General features: G+C 31.5%; 1 protein-coding gene across 1 annotated transcript in view; it reads right to left on the reverse strand.

Annotated features, from left to right (window-relative positions):
- The window catches only part of LOC106127529 (sodium/hydrogen exchanger 9B1), a 13,633-nt gene extending 472 nt beyond the window's left edge, over nucleotides 1-13,161 (reverse strand). The window contains exons 1-10 of the mRNA XM_013325617.1: nucleotides 12,984-13,161; nucleotides 12,690-12,750; nucleotides 12,271-12,374; nucleotides 11,579-11,816; nucleotides 9,058-9,227; nucleotides 8,370-8,584; nucleotides 7,394-7,565; nucleotides 5,435-5,589; nucleotides 3,994-4,158; nucleotides 83-272 (exon numbers count right to left, since the gene is read on the reverse strand). Coding sequence (XP_013181071.1) covers nucleotides 83-272; nucleotides 3,994-4,158; nucleotides 5,435-5,589; nucleotides 7,394-7,565; nucleotides 8,370-8,584; nucleotides 9,058-9,227; nucleotides 11,579-11,816; nucleotides 12,271-12,374; nucleotides 12,690-12,750; nucleotides 12,984-13,005 — 1,492 coding nt within the window. The 5' untranslated portion in view covers nucleotides 13,006-13,161. The remainder of the gene's footprint in view (nucleotides 1-82; nucleotides 273-3,993; nucleotides 4,159-5,434; nucleotides 5,590-7,393; nucleotides 7,566-8,369; nucleotides 8,585-9,057; nucleotides 9,228-11,578; nucleotides 11,817-12,270; nucleotides 12,375-12,689; nucleotides 12,751-12,983) is intronic.
- Between the last annotated feature and the right edge of the window lie 211 nt (nucleotides 13,162-13,372).

Raw genomic sequence — 13,372 nt, forward strand, 5'->3', positions numbered from 1 at the left:
GACACGATTAATCAAAACAATATTTAAAATGGTATAAAATGAGTTTATAATAATAATATAATTTGAAAAACAATGTACTTACCACTGTCTCTTATTTTGAAATCCTGTGACAATAGAACTGGGCCTAAAATTGTAGTGAGTCCCGAACCTAAACTAGTCATTATCAGTATCGCAATAATGATTATATTCGCGTGCTGCTTTGCGATTTTCTTATCTTGTTCTGTCGCTCCGTCCTTCCACAAAGAGTCGGTAGCCACTCGTACTAACACTGCCTGAAATAATTTTGCGAATGAGTTTCCTGTTTACGAATGATAATTGAATTTATGGCTTACTACTCCAGTAATATAGTGATTGGAAGAGGAAGTAAATGGAAAGGTATTTTCTGTATTTTTTTCGTAATCATTTTATGCCCGTATTAGTAAATCCTCAATGACTGTTGGGAAGTGCGTATTCATGTTCATGAGTACACGAAACTGATTGTATTATTTGCAGATGTATAAATGTATACTTTGTCCTGATTGAATGTATTGTTGTGTTTGTACCCGAAAAGATAGGTAAACATGTTATTGAGGGTGTTATTGTATTATCTGTTATCCAATAGATAGTATTTAAGTTATTAAAGCATGAAAGTAAACGAAAGAGATTCAAAAAATAATATGTAGTTCATATACCTATTAAGTATGTTAAATGTCATTGACCCAATCAATATATAACAGAAGGCAACAGTTTGGCCTAACGGATTATTTTATACCTACATTATTTCGCAATAGTAAATCGGAAGGAGAGTGTTCAAACATTTCTAGCGTTTTTTAATGTTTTATGTAAACTAGTTATTCTTGTTCACATATGCGACATGATGCACATTTTCAATGCAGTACCATAAGTCGATTTTATACCGTATTATTTTTTACAATGACAATGACGCACAAGATAACGTACATTGGTAGCGAGATTAAAGAGTATACCTCTGAGCCCAACTTCAACATTTTACATTCTAACAGATAGCACTGTGAAAACTGTGATAATTGTAATGCTTAGACAAATATCTCATTTACTCTCAGATATTTGCTATTTCTCAATTGTTATAAAAGAATAAATAATGGAAAGGATATAGAAGGTTGTATTTGAATATTTCATCGTCTAATAAATAATATGGTTTGGTAAATAGCGTTAATAAGGTGGTGTAAGTAAGTAGAAATACAGGATACACTAAAGATAGCTAAAGCAAACAAAGTTTTTTTTAGTGATTTGATAATTGGCGAATAAAATTTATATAATCAAATATGTGTATTGATAGTGTAGTTTTATAAAGACTGTCGTTGTTATAGTAAAATAAAAGCTTTTATTAAATATTTACTTCACTTGTAAAAGTAATTTTGAATCTGTTAAATGTAATAAGGATTAATACGGCCGGCGACATATCACGGAGCTGGGAATTCGCGGGCGATTAATTCAGTTAGTGGAGGATAACCCGCCGTCCGTGGCCCACCGCCCGCGTTATAATCCAACCCTCCCCATCTCGTCCGTTTACCCATTATCTCTGCGTGAGAACTGTCTATAGATATTCGAATAATTTTCTGCTCGATAGACTGACTTTCAACTCTTATCTTCGGAAACGTACTAAAGACGAAAGTAATGACCTTAATCTAATTATCTTTAGTTATCTCAGGTAGAGTAAGAAAATTGAGCTATTTTCTTTCAGTAATAAGAACTGTTTTAGTTTGAGAAATAGTAAGATGTATGTATAAAGATAAATCTTGTAGTAATTATTATATAAAAGTTCAAGTTGGAGTTATGTTTTATATAATGTCAAAATAATGATGGTATCACGATCCTAAAACAGCATTAAAACGGGGATTTGAGGATCTTAATTTCATTTAACAAAGATATAAGCGGAGTTCTAATACATTAATCATGAGATATGAACTCATTAAAATTTCTTTAATCGTACTTGCATTATTATAAACCTAAACATTAAAGTAGTATTTTCTTCAAAGGCGCTAAACTCTTGAAAGGCATAATATAGTGCGAGAAGTTAGGTAAGTTGAAGTGTAAGCTCTCGGCAATTGCCGAGACGTCTAAGTAAACCCGAGCGACGCAGCTTTATTTACCCTATTCGTTATGTACTAACTTGCTATTAGTCACTGCCTGTCTATTCTGACACGTATTGAATACATTACACAATATTATTTTACGAAGAAATGCCGTTGGATCTTTTTTTATGCTGTGTTTGATTTTTTTTCTAAGAGTTTTTAGTTTGTTTAACTATAAAAATTGTAAAAGACGTATATGTAATAAGTAGTACAACCTATCTTTAACTTCGTAAATTATGTAATTTAATTAAAAAAATTATCGGCAAAATGTTTCGAATTTTAAAAATTTGGTTTGTAAGTAATTAGTTTTAACATTAAATTAGTTTGCTATCGGTTATAGTTAATAAAATATTTAGGCCGAGAAACTAAATCAATCACAGAACAGCAAACAGCCTTTGTAAACAATTTTCATTTTCTTGTCATAAAATTAATTATTTGTTTTCATTAAAAGAAGACTTTATATTTTTGACATTGCGTCCGAAGGTAAATGAAAACAACACGATGTAGAGCCAGTCGGTACTTTGAAAGTGAATTAAACCGGAGATCGGCGAAGTGAAGGTGTAGTTACGCTCGTTAGTAAAAAGGATGACTTAAAAGTTATTTCAGTTGATATCTAGCTCGGGGGCCACGTTGGCGGCGAGCCGGGCGAGCTAATGATTGACTTCTTGTATAACAAATTACCCCGACAAAAAATGCCATCAAGGTTAAACGCCCGTTTTCTTTAATCATTTTAATAAACCGTGGTCGATGCATATAACTTTTAATCTGTGGATGTCTCAAGGTTAACCTGAAACTTTTTCATTCTTTATATACGTATTTGATCAATTTCAACATTTATGTAAAACCACTTCTTTACATTTTGTCATAAAAACTATTTGTTTAGTTCAGATACATGGGAATACTAAGTTTAGGTTCCATTAAAAAGTTAACGGCATTTTATTTTTAAGTTTCTCGAAATTACCAAATATTGATAAGCATATAAAAAACATGAATCACGCGTATGAATAATCCAATCATGAACTCAATTTTCGTTAATCGGCTTTCAGAATGAATATTATAATTAATGAACAATTCGTACATTGTGCTGGTTAAGAGCATACATATAACGCGTTTATTATTATACATTATCGATAATGTCCTTCGTGTAATATTAAGAGTTCACAATCAAGTCACAATATACCTCTGTTATAATTTTGACGTAAACTAGGAGTTAAGATTTACACGACATAAGTTTGACTGACCTAATTAATTTGTAAGTATCACCTAAAACAGGATAAATAAAATCAACTTTTGTGAGACACTATTAATTATAAAATTGTTGATGATGATTAAACACATAGTTAAAAACCGCTAGTCGATTCAACATTATTTCTTTCTAGTTGTAATTTAACTATTTTAAGTTAATTATATAACAGTAACGACTAACTTCAAGTTACTACTTGCGTACTTAATATTGAAAGTAGATGCTATTAGTAAGTATTTAGCTTTGCAGAGCCTAATTAAGCTGAGAGGAGCTTTTAACACCCGCCCATTTAGAAGGAGTTTAACTGTAATGTGCCTCGCGCGAAATAAACTTAGTAAGAGGATATTGTAATCACGTAGACGAAGACATGTTTATTCATATTAAATGCTCCATGCGATAAGATTTTACTCGCTATTGTGGTTATAAATTCATTAAAATGTGAATTTAAGCGTTAAATAAGACTTAGTTGAGCTACTTTGCATCATTGTCTCGAGTTTATTAACTCAATATGCGTAACCTATATTTTAATTAATAAGAATAAGATGAATAAAATCGAATAAGATGAAATAAATCTAATAATATGACGGAATGTCCCATTTTAGTATTTCTCTATCCGTAGAAGAATAATTTTTTGACACAATTAATTTTTAAACTTACCTCTACAATAGCTTTAGGTATCCAAGTGACAGCAATGAATAGACTTTCTTTAATTGATAATCTATTCAAAATAGATATCAGAAATGCCGCCACCAGCCGCATGATTAGCGCCAAAAATAAACAAGCAACAATCAGCCCTAGTTCCTTTAGTGTCAACTCTGTGACCTGCGAAAAAAATAAATTAAGAACATCGTTTTATCTGATAAATTCTAAATACACCTGATTACAATAATTACATTAGCATAAACATAAACTGTTCAATTATCTTAACTCTATCCACGGTGTGTTCTTTTGGAAATCTCCAGTCGCATAGAAGGATGGCCACCGAAGTTTTAGTTAGCCAAGTCTGACACAACCCTGATTTTCACTTTGTTTATTAAAAAATATTTTCTAAATGAAATCTTTTTCAAAATGAAACTAATACATATTGGAAGACTTGTAAAATAGTTAATAATATTACAGAGTAGAGTTAATGAATCTATTAGGCGGCGTTTAATATTAACAAAGTTGTAGACTACTATCATAAATACTCTTGAAACTTGTTTGAGTAAATCGAAACTACGACGCTTCATATAAACGCAAATTCCAAGTAACCCAAAGATATTTTGAAGTGTTATCAACAATTATTTTAATTGCTAATTAAAAGCTATCGTTGCTGATTTATTGTTTTGCAAGATATAATAATTATCAAAACAACACTGTGAATTTTAATGTAATATTTTAATAAATATAATGTATTAAATAACAAGTTTGTACTATTATGTACTTTATTTATTTATTATTTTTATTTACTAAGTTGTATTATGTCCCAACAATAATACGTCTAAGAATAAAGTTTTGGGTTTGCGACGTCTTGAAAACGTTCTATAATACATACCTATCAAAGTACGTACTCTAAAATCGATCACAAAGTTAACAACATTTAATTTGATTTCCAACAAACTAATTATGTTTACAAACACAGAAAGCCGTAGGTATGCTGCAGCTGAAACTTTGTTTCTATTGATGACATTTGTTTATAATTGGATTGGTGTGGAATGAAAAAATTGAAGCTTTTTTGTAACGCAGAATAAAACTTTAATTACATTTTTTTTACTGACGGAAACAAATCTTAGATTCCTTCAAATAATTAATTTAATTGAATTATGGTATGGTATGGATTCTCCCATTACGCCTTTGTTTAATTGAGACTCGTGGTAATTAAATAACATCAAAGTAAATCTGCATAATGTAATTCTTGTTCTACTGAAGACGTGTCTTCACGTGGCAAGGCAATGACAATAATTTGTTGATTTAAAATTATAATTATTAAGTACAATATCTCATTTAGTTATATTGTGACATTAACTGAAACTGAATTATTTGTGCATTTGTGTTTAAGTACTAAATGATTGAGTATTGCTAGCAGGTGCTTTATATTTTGCAATATGCATAATCTTACCTCAAGAAAGTATCCACTAAGCGTGAAGAGCATTGGTTCAAATATCAGCCAAAGCACTTTATATACTGTGGCCACAGGGTTGTCGTTGATGGGCCAGTCGCGTCGGGCCCAGCGAGTAGCGGCTGTGCCCGCACACACCATAATTGCTACGCCAGCTAAATAATAAAAAATCGTTACAAAGTAAAATAATCTTGGAAATAATTAATTAGGGATTAAAAAGGAGTATAATTAGGGATTCAAATAATTAGGATGTATAATAGAGGTCTATCAGTCTCAATAAACTGTTTTTAAGAGAAATTAGCAATTTTGCTCGAGTAAAATCGAAAAGAGATTATAAAAATAAATGGCGTGAAGATATTAAAACTGAAATTATTTCATTTAAGTAATTTTATAACACTTTAGCACAATTATGGTCTAAATTAGATCTTTCAGTCAGAAATTTAAATGTTGACAATTATCTTTAAACAGTTAGTTTGAATAATTGAACTTGATACAATTTCAAAACGATATTTTGATATCTTATTTGTTATTCGATATTAATTATAATGAATATTAACCACCGTCGTCGGTCGTCTGCACTAAAAACAATGCTTATAATTAAGAAAATTAATTCGTGTAAAAAATGAAGAACGCTTCGGTTATAAACATTCTTGATTGAATTTAATTGAGATGAAGGCTAACAAAGATGCTCCGGCAATTAGTTCCACGAGTTCTGTTACTCTCAAACACTTGTGTCCGTTGACGGGACATTACGCCGCATTAAGGTCGCTTCTAATTAAGAGTCCTTATTTATAAAATTGTCAATAAAATATAAAGCAAAAATATTATAACGCTAATTTTCTAGTATAATTCCTATACAATTAACAAAATTGGAGTGTGTATGTAATATTTAAAAAAATATATATTTCGTAGACACGTTTGAGTCACTGTATGTGCGTAAATCTGGATTTATTTCAGTTAATCTCTGAAACAGCTGGACCGATTGTGAGGGTGACTTTTACTGGAAAGTGTGGGAATTTTCATCGTTAATTATTTATGAGATGGGATAGTAGCATACATATAGTAAAGATTGTCCCCTTATGTTGATATTCGTCTGCATAAAATGTATGTATCTATAACCCTATAGCTTGTAGCTACAAAATCTTTATTAGCGGCAATAAAATTTAAATTAGAGATGTAGAAGTTATTTATTCTAACCGGCAAACAATGTTTGTGGTTAAATTAATGACCAAATACAAAGTACGGGTGTAATAGAGATATCGGATTATTGATCGCTGTGCAACCGTCCGATGCAAGTTCTACTAAATTGTGTTACGTACTGGTTGATTTTATAAACATTTACAGAATTTAAATATCAAAATAATTTATCAATACGTAATATATGTTGGATCTTTATATTTGAATATGTGGGCGAATCATGTTATTCAAACCTTTTGTTTATAATCAGAGAATAAAATTAATTAATTAGTTTTTTTTAATAATGAAAACTACGCCAAAAGACAAAAGTCTTTAAACTTTGTTATTGAGTTGTTCACGACTTTTGTTGAATACGACGCAATATTGACAATTTGCAACACCTGAACCGCTTCGACTTTTTGGTTTCATTTCAATATCCCTTGAGATAAAAAGTATTTCGTAATACTGTAACATAAAATTTATTTATTTGAATTTTGCCTACGAATTGAAGTGAAGATTGGTATTAGGGATCATGGTATGCCTTAAACTGGTACTACTATAGTTTTGGGATTTTATTTCTTGATGAGGCTATAGAACCAGAACTATTCCCCATCCTCTCCACTTTCGTATTTACGTATCTACTTTAACTCGTCGTATATAAAAGTTCTGTATCACCACACTTTAGAAAAAAAAATGGAAAGTAGTAATTGCTTGATAGGAAGTGAACCGCTTATACGTTTGCTTATTATAAAAAATATATTCAAAAGTAATGTCTTAACTTACACGTTCCTCCCCAACCGAGATATCCACCGGCGTATGTAAGCAAAAGGCCTCCCGCGAAAATGAGAAGGCTTCGTACCGTCGCAGCGAAAGGGTCCTTATGATCCGGCAAAATGTCACAAAGTATACCCCAGCCAATGCCTAGGCCGATGCCAACAAAAATGGCCAAAAGTGCCTAAAAATAATAAAATACATTAGGATAGTGCTGAGGTAACTTTAACATTTACATATTCCCATATTATGCTTTTTAGGCGTTTAGCTCTTTATATTAAAGGCCATCTAGACATTATATTTCTCACGTAATAACAATTACTATTTATAAATTTTAATAATGCTATATTAAACTATGAAAACTTTTGTGAAACATTATAAACTGACGTCTGAGCGAGCGACAGGATTGGCGACAGGTTGTTAGTGTTTATCCGTTTAAATATTAGTTTATAATAGTACTTAAGATATGGTTTCATTTTTTATTTTGTTTTGCAACAATGTTTCATGTAAACAATTGGTGAAAAAATTTTACGTGAAAAAAATAAAACTATAATCTTCTAAACAAAAATACAATATTAGAGAGGGAACGGTTAAAGCAAAAAGGAAAATCCTCACACATAAACAAACAAACTTGTTACGAATAAAATACAATTGGGTCCGTTGAAGTCCGGTTCCGGCCACAAGAGCCCCGTGAAGCGGTTGGGGTCGGGCAAACATCGTGCAAGTATATTGGGTTCTCCGGCCGAATACATTATTTGAATTTTAAATTTCCTTCGCTACCCGTACGTACATGTTGCACGGGCTTTTGCTTTCATAACTTTTGAGATATTCTATCAAATTTAGATGTTCGTGAGCACAACAAATATTTTAGTGACGCGGCCGATAACCTTTGAGATGAACATTTTATTCTATTTAATTTAGGTTTTGTTACTGACATATGCAAAGTGTAACAAGTACACAAAATTACATTGGATACAACTTCCTATACCTTTACAATCCTATAAGCGGGTGGAGAAGGATAAAAAATAGCGCTGTTGATGACACCGAACATCCCTTCTGTAAACGCTGTGTCCAGACCACCAGCGTTGGCAACCAGCAAAGCGATCTTGTTTTTTGTGCCTAAACCTTTGGCACTGAATGCCATCACTGTTGGCACTACAACAGCTGGTGATACTGACGACAGTATAGCACCTAAATGAACGCCTAAAACAATTTATAGAAATATTAACATAGCCTAGCTCACTTCTTGTCTTACTATAATAATATCATAAATACGAATGTTTGGATAAATGGATCGGTGGATGTTTGCTTCAAGGTATCTTAAGAACGGTCGAACGGATCTCGATGAAATTAGGTAATCTCGATGAATAAGGTAAAGTAAGGAATAAAATAGTCTAGAAGAAAAGAGTTGTGGGCGATCGCTAGTAAAGTTATAAATAAGCAGAATAGGCAAAAAATTCAGCGGGCAAATGCGTATTACAACTTTTTGTTTCATTACAATTTCTTTTAGCTATCTTGGATATGCAAATTAACCTTTTTTGATGTGCGATTAAAGCTTGAATGGAAGTGAATGTACTCTATTCTTAATCAACAATTGTGCAGGAAACTCACGCCGAAGGCCAGAGCTGTTACTTAGCCTCGTAAATCGTGTAAAAAGCGCTTTCCGCGCCACTTACCCCAATACCAAGGATATTCGAGTAGTACGTGAGTAAATATGGCCGTAGATAAACATTCCACGATCCAGGGTAGAGTTGCCAGTAGAAAAACTTTCATCGAATTATTTTTTATATATGGCCAATTCCAACCGAGAGGTCCTTTCGTCAATATGAGAACGGGGTAAATTCGTCTGAAACATAAGCAATTCTTAATACATTTGATATCCTACATAAGCAATCAAGGCATCTCGTCGACACCTCAGTGAACGTATAAGGATTAGCACAACCCTTAGTAACGATGCTTACGAAAAAAGAAGATTAAGCTTGAATTAATTTAATTCAATTTTTGTGTTTAATTTCTCGGGAAATAGGAAATGTATCATCAAAAGTCAAAAAATAGCAATTGTCCCTCATCCGCACGGAGGCTTTTATAAGGCGCGCTAAAAAAACTTTTCAAATAGAAAACTTGCATTTCAATATTCATACAGCAGCGTTTTTAAAACGCGACGCTTTTTTTTTATCATGCAGTGTTATATTTTGAGCACTGTGTGAAGGAAATAAGAGTGATTTTAAGCGCTCATCGCTCAAGACCTGTTAATTTAGAGTTAAAAAAACGCCCGTGTGAATACGCTCTTACTGAACATTTTCTATCATAACACTTTAATAACTCATAACAGTTGTTATGCAAAACACCAGAATTCATCAGTGTGTTTATATTTGGCGCTAATAGCATACATTAAATTCAAAAACACCACTACTTGCAGTTGCCTGCATATTTGTTTCTAAATGACATTGAATGTTTTCAAAATTGCATTTATAGTAAAGTTATTATCGTATAGATTATAGAAAAAATAGACAGTTATTTAAACCAGATTCAAGACAAATTAATTTTAAGTTAGAGCAAATTTGGTTTTAGAGTATAACTATGATGTTATGAAGAAAAATCGGCGTCGCAAGTCTCTTATTTTCTGTATTGGAATAGTCCTTTGTAATTGATAGCTGCACGATCTTTTTGGCTTATATACCAGAAAAGGTTTTTGGCGTATCATTTTCTGTATAAACAACGATTCTAGTTACTGCTCTTGGATGGTTTTTCTACCATTTCGTGTACACTACCCTTGTATTATGAGTGATGTGAATTAATTAATAAGTAAAATGTTTGTAATCGTAGCTAGTACAGTAAAAATACAAACAATAATCTTTGAATAACTTATGGTAGCCTTGCCCATTAAACTACCATACAAATATACGTGTTAACTGTTATGATGTGGTGAATATTTGCTTACAATAACACTTATAAATACTTATAATACTTTTGTTTTCTTTTACGTGCAGTAAAGACCGTTGTCAAGTGCAATGAATCATAACTCGAAGAAATATGTATGTCGGCAAAGTAAAACTTATTCTGTTATAGGGATACCCACTGTTACTACAGCTCGTGTGCTGACTCGCGTGTTATGCACACTTACGCCTCACTTTTATGTGTGCTAAAACTGACTAATACTGTTTAACTATCTAATAACAACTACTTTACGTCGTAAGCTCTTTATATTGTACAAGAACGCCAATATGATTTCATCGGACCTAAGTCTTACGTTATCGTGCACCGGTTGTAGATATTATTCTGGTATATCGCAACGTGTATTTACTCAAGCCGTTTAGCACTGGGGCCATATTGCTCCGCAGTCCCAAAGGAAGTGTGAAGTAAAATGCTACCGAGATTATATTATGTCTTGGGAAAACGCGCGCAAATACAGTGTAGAAGAGTGTTTTGCAAATTGAATTTTCGGGTTCATTTCCTAATATTATAAAATTGTCTGTCGCGTAAAATTATAAAAACGTAAATCTATTTGAATCGCACATGTTTTTTTTAATTGTAGTCAATTTCGTCAAAGGCTATTTAAAATATTGTTAAATTTTTAAATAATCTAATTTATATAGTATATTAATAATAATATTTTTCCTTTATAAAAAGGAATCTTAACAACAAACAAAAACGTTCTTAATTTATATTTGTTTTTGTTTTGTTTGCTTCGCCAATATTACCTTTGTCGATATTATTTACCTCTTATTCCAATGAGTTCATCAGGACTACAAGATTCTGATTTATTGTAATGTAAATAGCAATTTTCACAGCGCCACCTCTAGATGTTATAAGTTTACTTGATAATTGATCTGATTTTTATTTAAATTTAATAGATTTTGCCTACCATTCGAACATATAATCATAAATATATTATTCACAAAAGGGGAATAGACAAACGTACTAGAAAGAACTTTTCAAAAGTAGTTAAAATTGATTTGTAATTTTGATCAAGGAAAATTTCCTAGTTTCCTTGATTACGCCCTAAGGTATCATATTCAGTTAACCATCCACAATAAATATTAACAGTATCTAGGACATAATTTGTTTATTATAATTATAATTCGTAAAAAATCATTTAAACATAAATAATATCTTGTAAAAACTTAATTTATTGTTTGGACGTAATCGGAGGGGATGTATATGAGCTGACGACGATATTATAAAAGTACACCATACCTTAAATGATAATCAATTGTATTTGTAACAGGATTGTCAATAAAGTTGGTTTGTCCAAATATTTTAAATAGAGCTCCCACTAAAGTCATTCCAGCCATCGCATTGATCGTCGTGTATCTTTCTAACGTGTGTCCAAACACATATCCTACAGCAACCATAGCAGCTAAGTTAAAAATACTGGAACCCGGCAACACCGCCTCTTGAAACACGAACCATGAAGTAGCCCATAGTGTTATCCCTGGAATCGAAAAAAAACATGTATTTAAAAACACGTATTATCATCTTTCTTATCCATGAACTCGGCACAGGACCTCCATATCGATGTCTCATTTATCATTTCATTCAACAGTCTTGAGACACACGTTATGGAAAGACCTTAATTCAAGAAGAGTTTAAAAACATAGTCTAATAATATAATTCAATGTTTATACAATAGAATTCAATTTTGTGTATTTTATTAAGATGTATTCTTTTAATAGCATAACAATTATTGTTAGAGAGTTGAAGGAAAAACCTTCAACTTGTGCAAACCAAAATATTTTTAATAAAACAATTGTTTTAATATACTTAACGCATTAAGTATCTCCTATGATGTACGGTGAGTCACTCACGAACTTAAAGTAGGAACAATAATACATTGATAACTTACGATATAAATATTAATAATGTTAAAAATTACTAAGAAAACTTACCGAATAAAATAACACCAATGTATTGTTTGAGCTCTCGCTTTGTTGGTAAAATGTCTAGTAATTTGAAAGCAAAGTTAGTCTTCTGAGTTGCATCTAGACGCTTCCTATAAACAAATTATGAACATATTTTAAACATTTTTAATAAAATAGTATTTTTATTTTGGAAACTATATTTGTCAATTGCTATGCAAAAGTTTGAACTCTGAGAAAAACCCTGTGTTATTACCTTTAACAAATTAACCAAACGAATTCGTTAACCTCAATTCCATAAGTCCTAACAATGTCAAGTCTTCAATTAATACCATCTAGTACGTTATTAGTTGCACTACTTGCAATTATCTCTTGATGCATACATATTTTATTTCATGCCATTAGAAATAAAATCAAATAGAACTAAATAAATAAAATTACTTACTCACGTTTTGGCGCTTTCAAAATCCTGGTAGAAATTTTTTATAGTTTCCTTGCTGTCATTTCTTTCTGTAACATATAATTAATATGTTTTCCTTTCCAAAAAATATGTCTTAACATATAAATTTACGTTACTTAACACTTCTTTAGTATTAACAACTAAACAAAGAAAATTAATTTCGTAAAAAAAATGAATACATCATATTGTATTTTTTTAGTTTTTTATTAGTAGTTTTATTATTGCACAATTATTTATAAAAATCGAGATAATATTATTTATCACTGTAATAAATACAACTCACCTATTCCATCACTAACCGTCATTTTCGGAATTCCACTGCGCGATCCTTTGTATTTTTTAACGTTTTTTTTATTTGAGCACTTAAGACGGCAGTCAATCAACAAGCACTACTCTTAATTGTCTTGTAAACACAACGTTCGGCGGTGTCAAGTGAGCCAATCGACATGCGATCGCGTTTACTGTCCTTCTAATAATAAAATTCGTCGCATGCGCACTCCGTACAATTGCGCTAATAGAAAATTAATTATTATTGAAAGAGAAACCATCAATAGTGTTACAGTGCCAATGTTGGCACAATTGATCTGCAACATTTGCTTTACGCTAGTTATAATAGACAGTGTTAGTGCAAACACATCTTCATGTATAAATATACATTATCTTTGATCATAA

Source organism: Papilio xuthus, unplaced genomic scaffold, assembly GCF_000836235.2.
Source record: "Papilio xuthus unplaced genomic scaffold, Pxut_1.1 DF824655.1, whole genome shotgun sequence".
Lineage (NCBI taxonomy): Eukaryota > Metazoa > Arthropoda > Insecta > Lepidoptera > Papilionidae > Papilio > Papilio xuthus.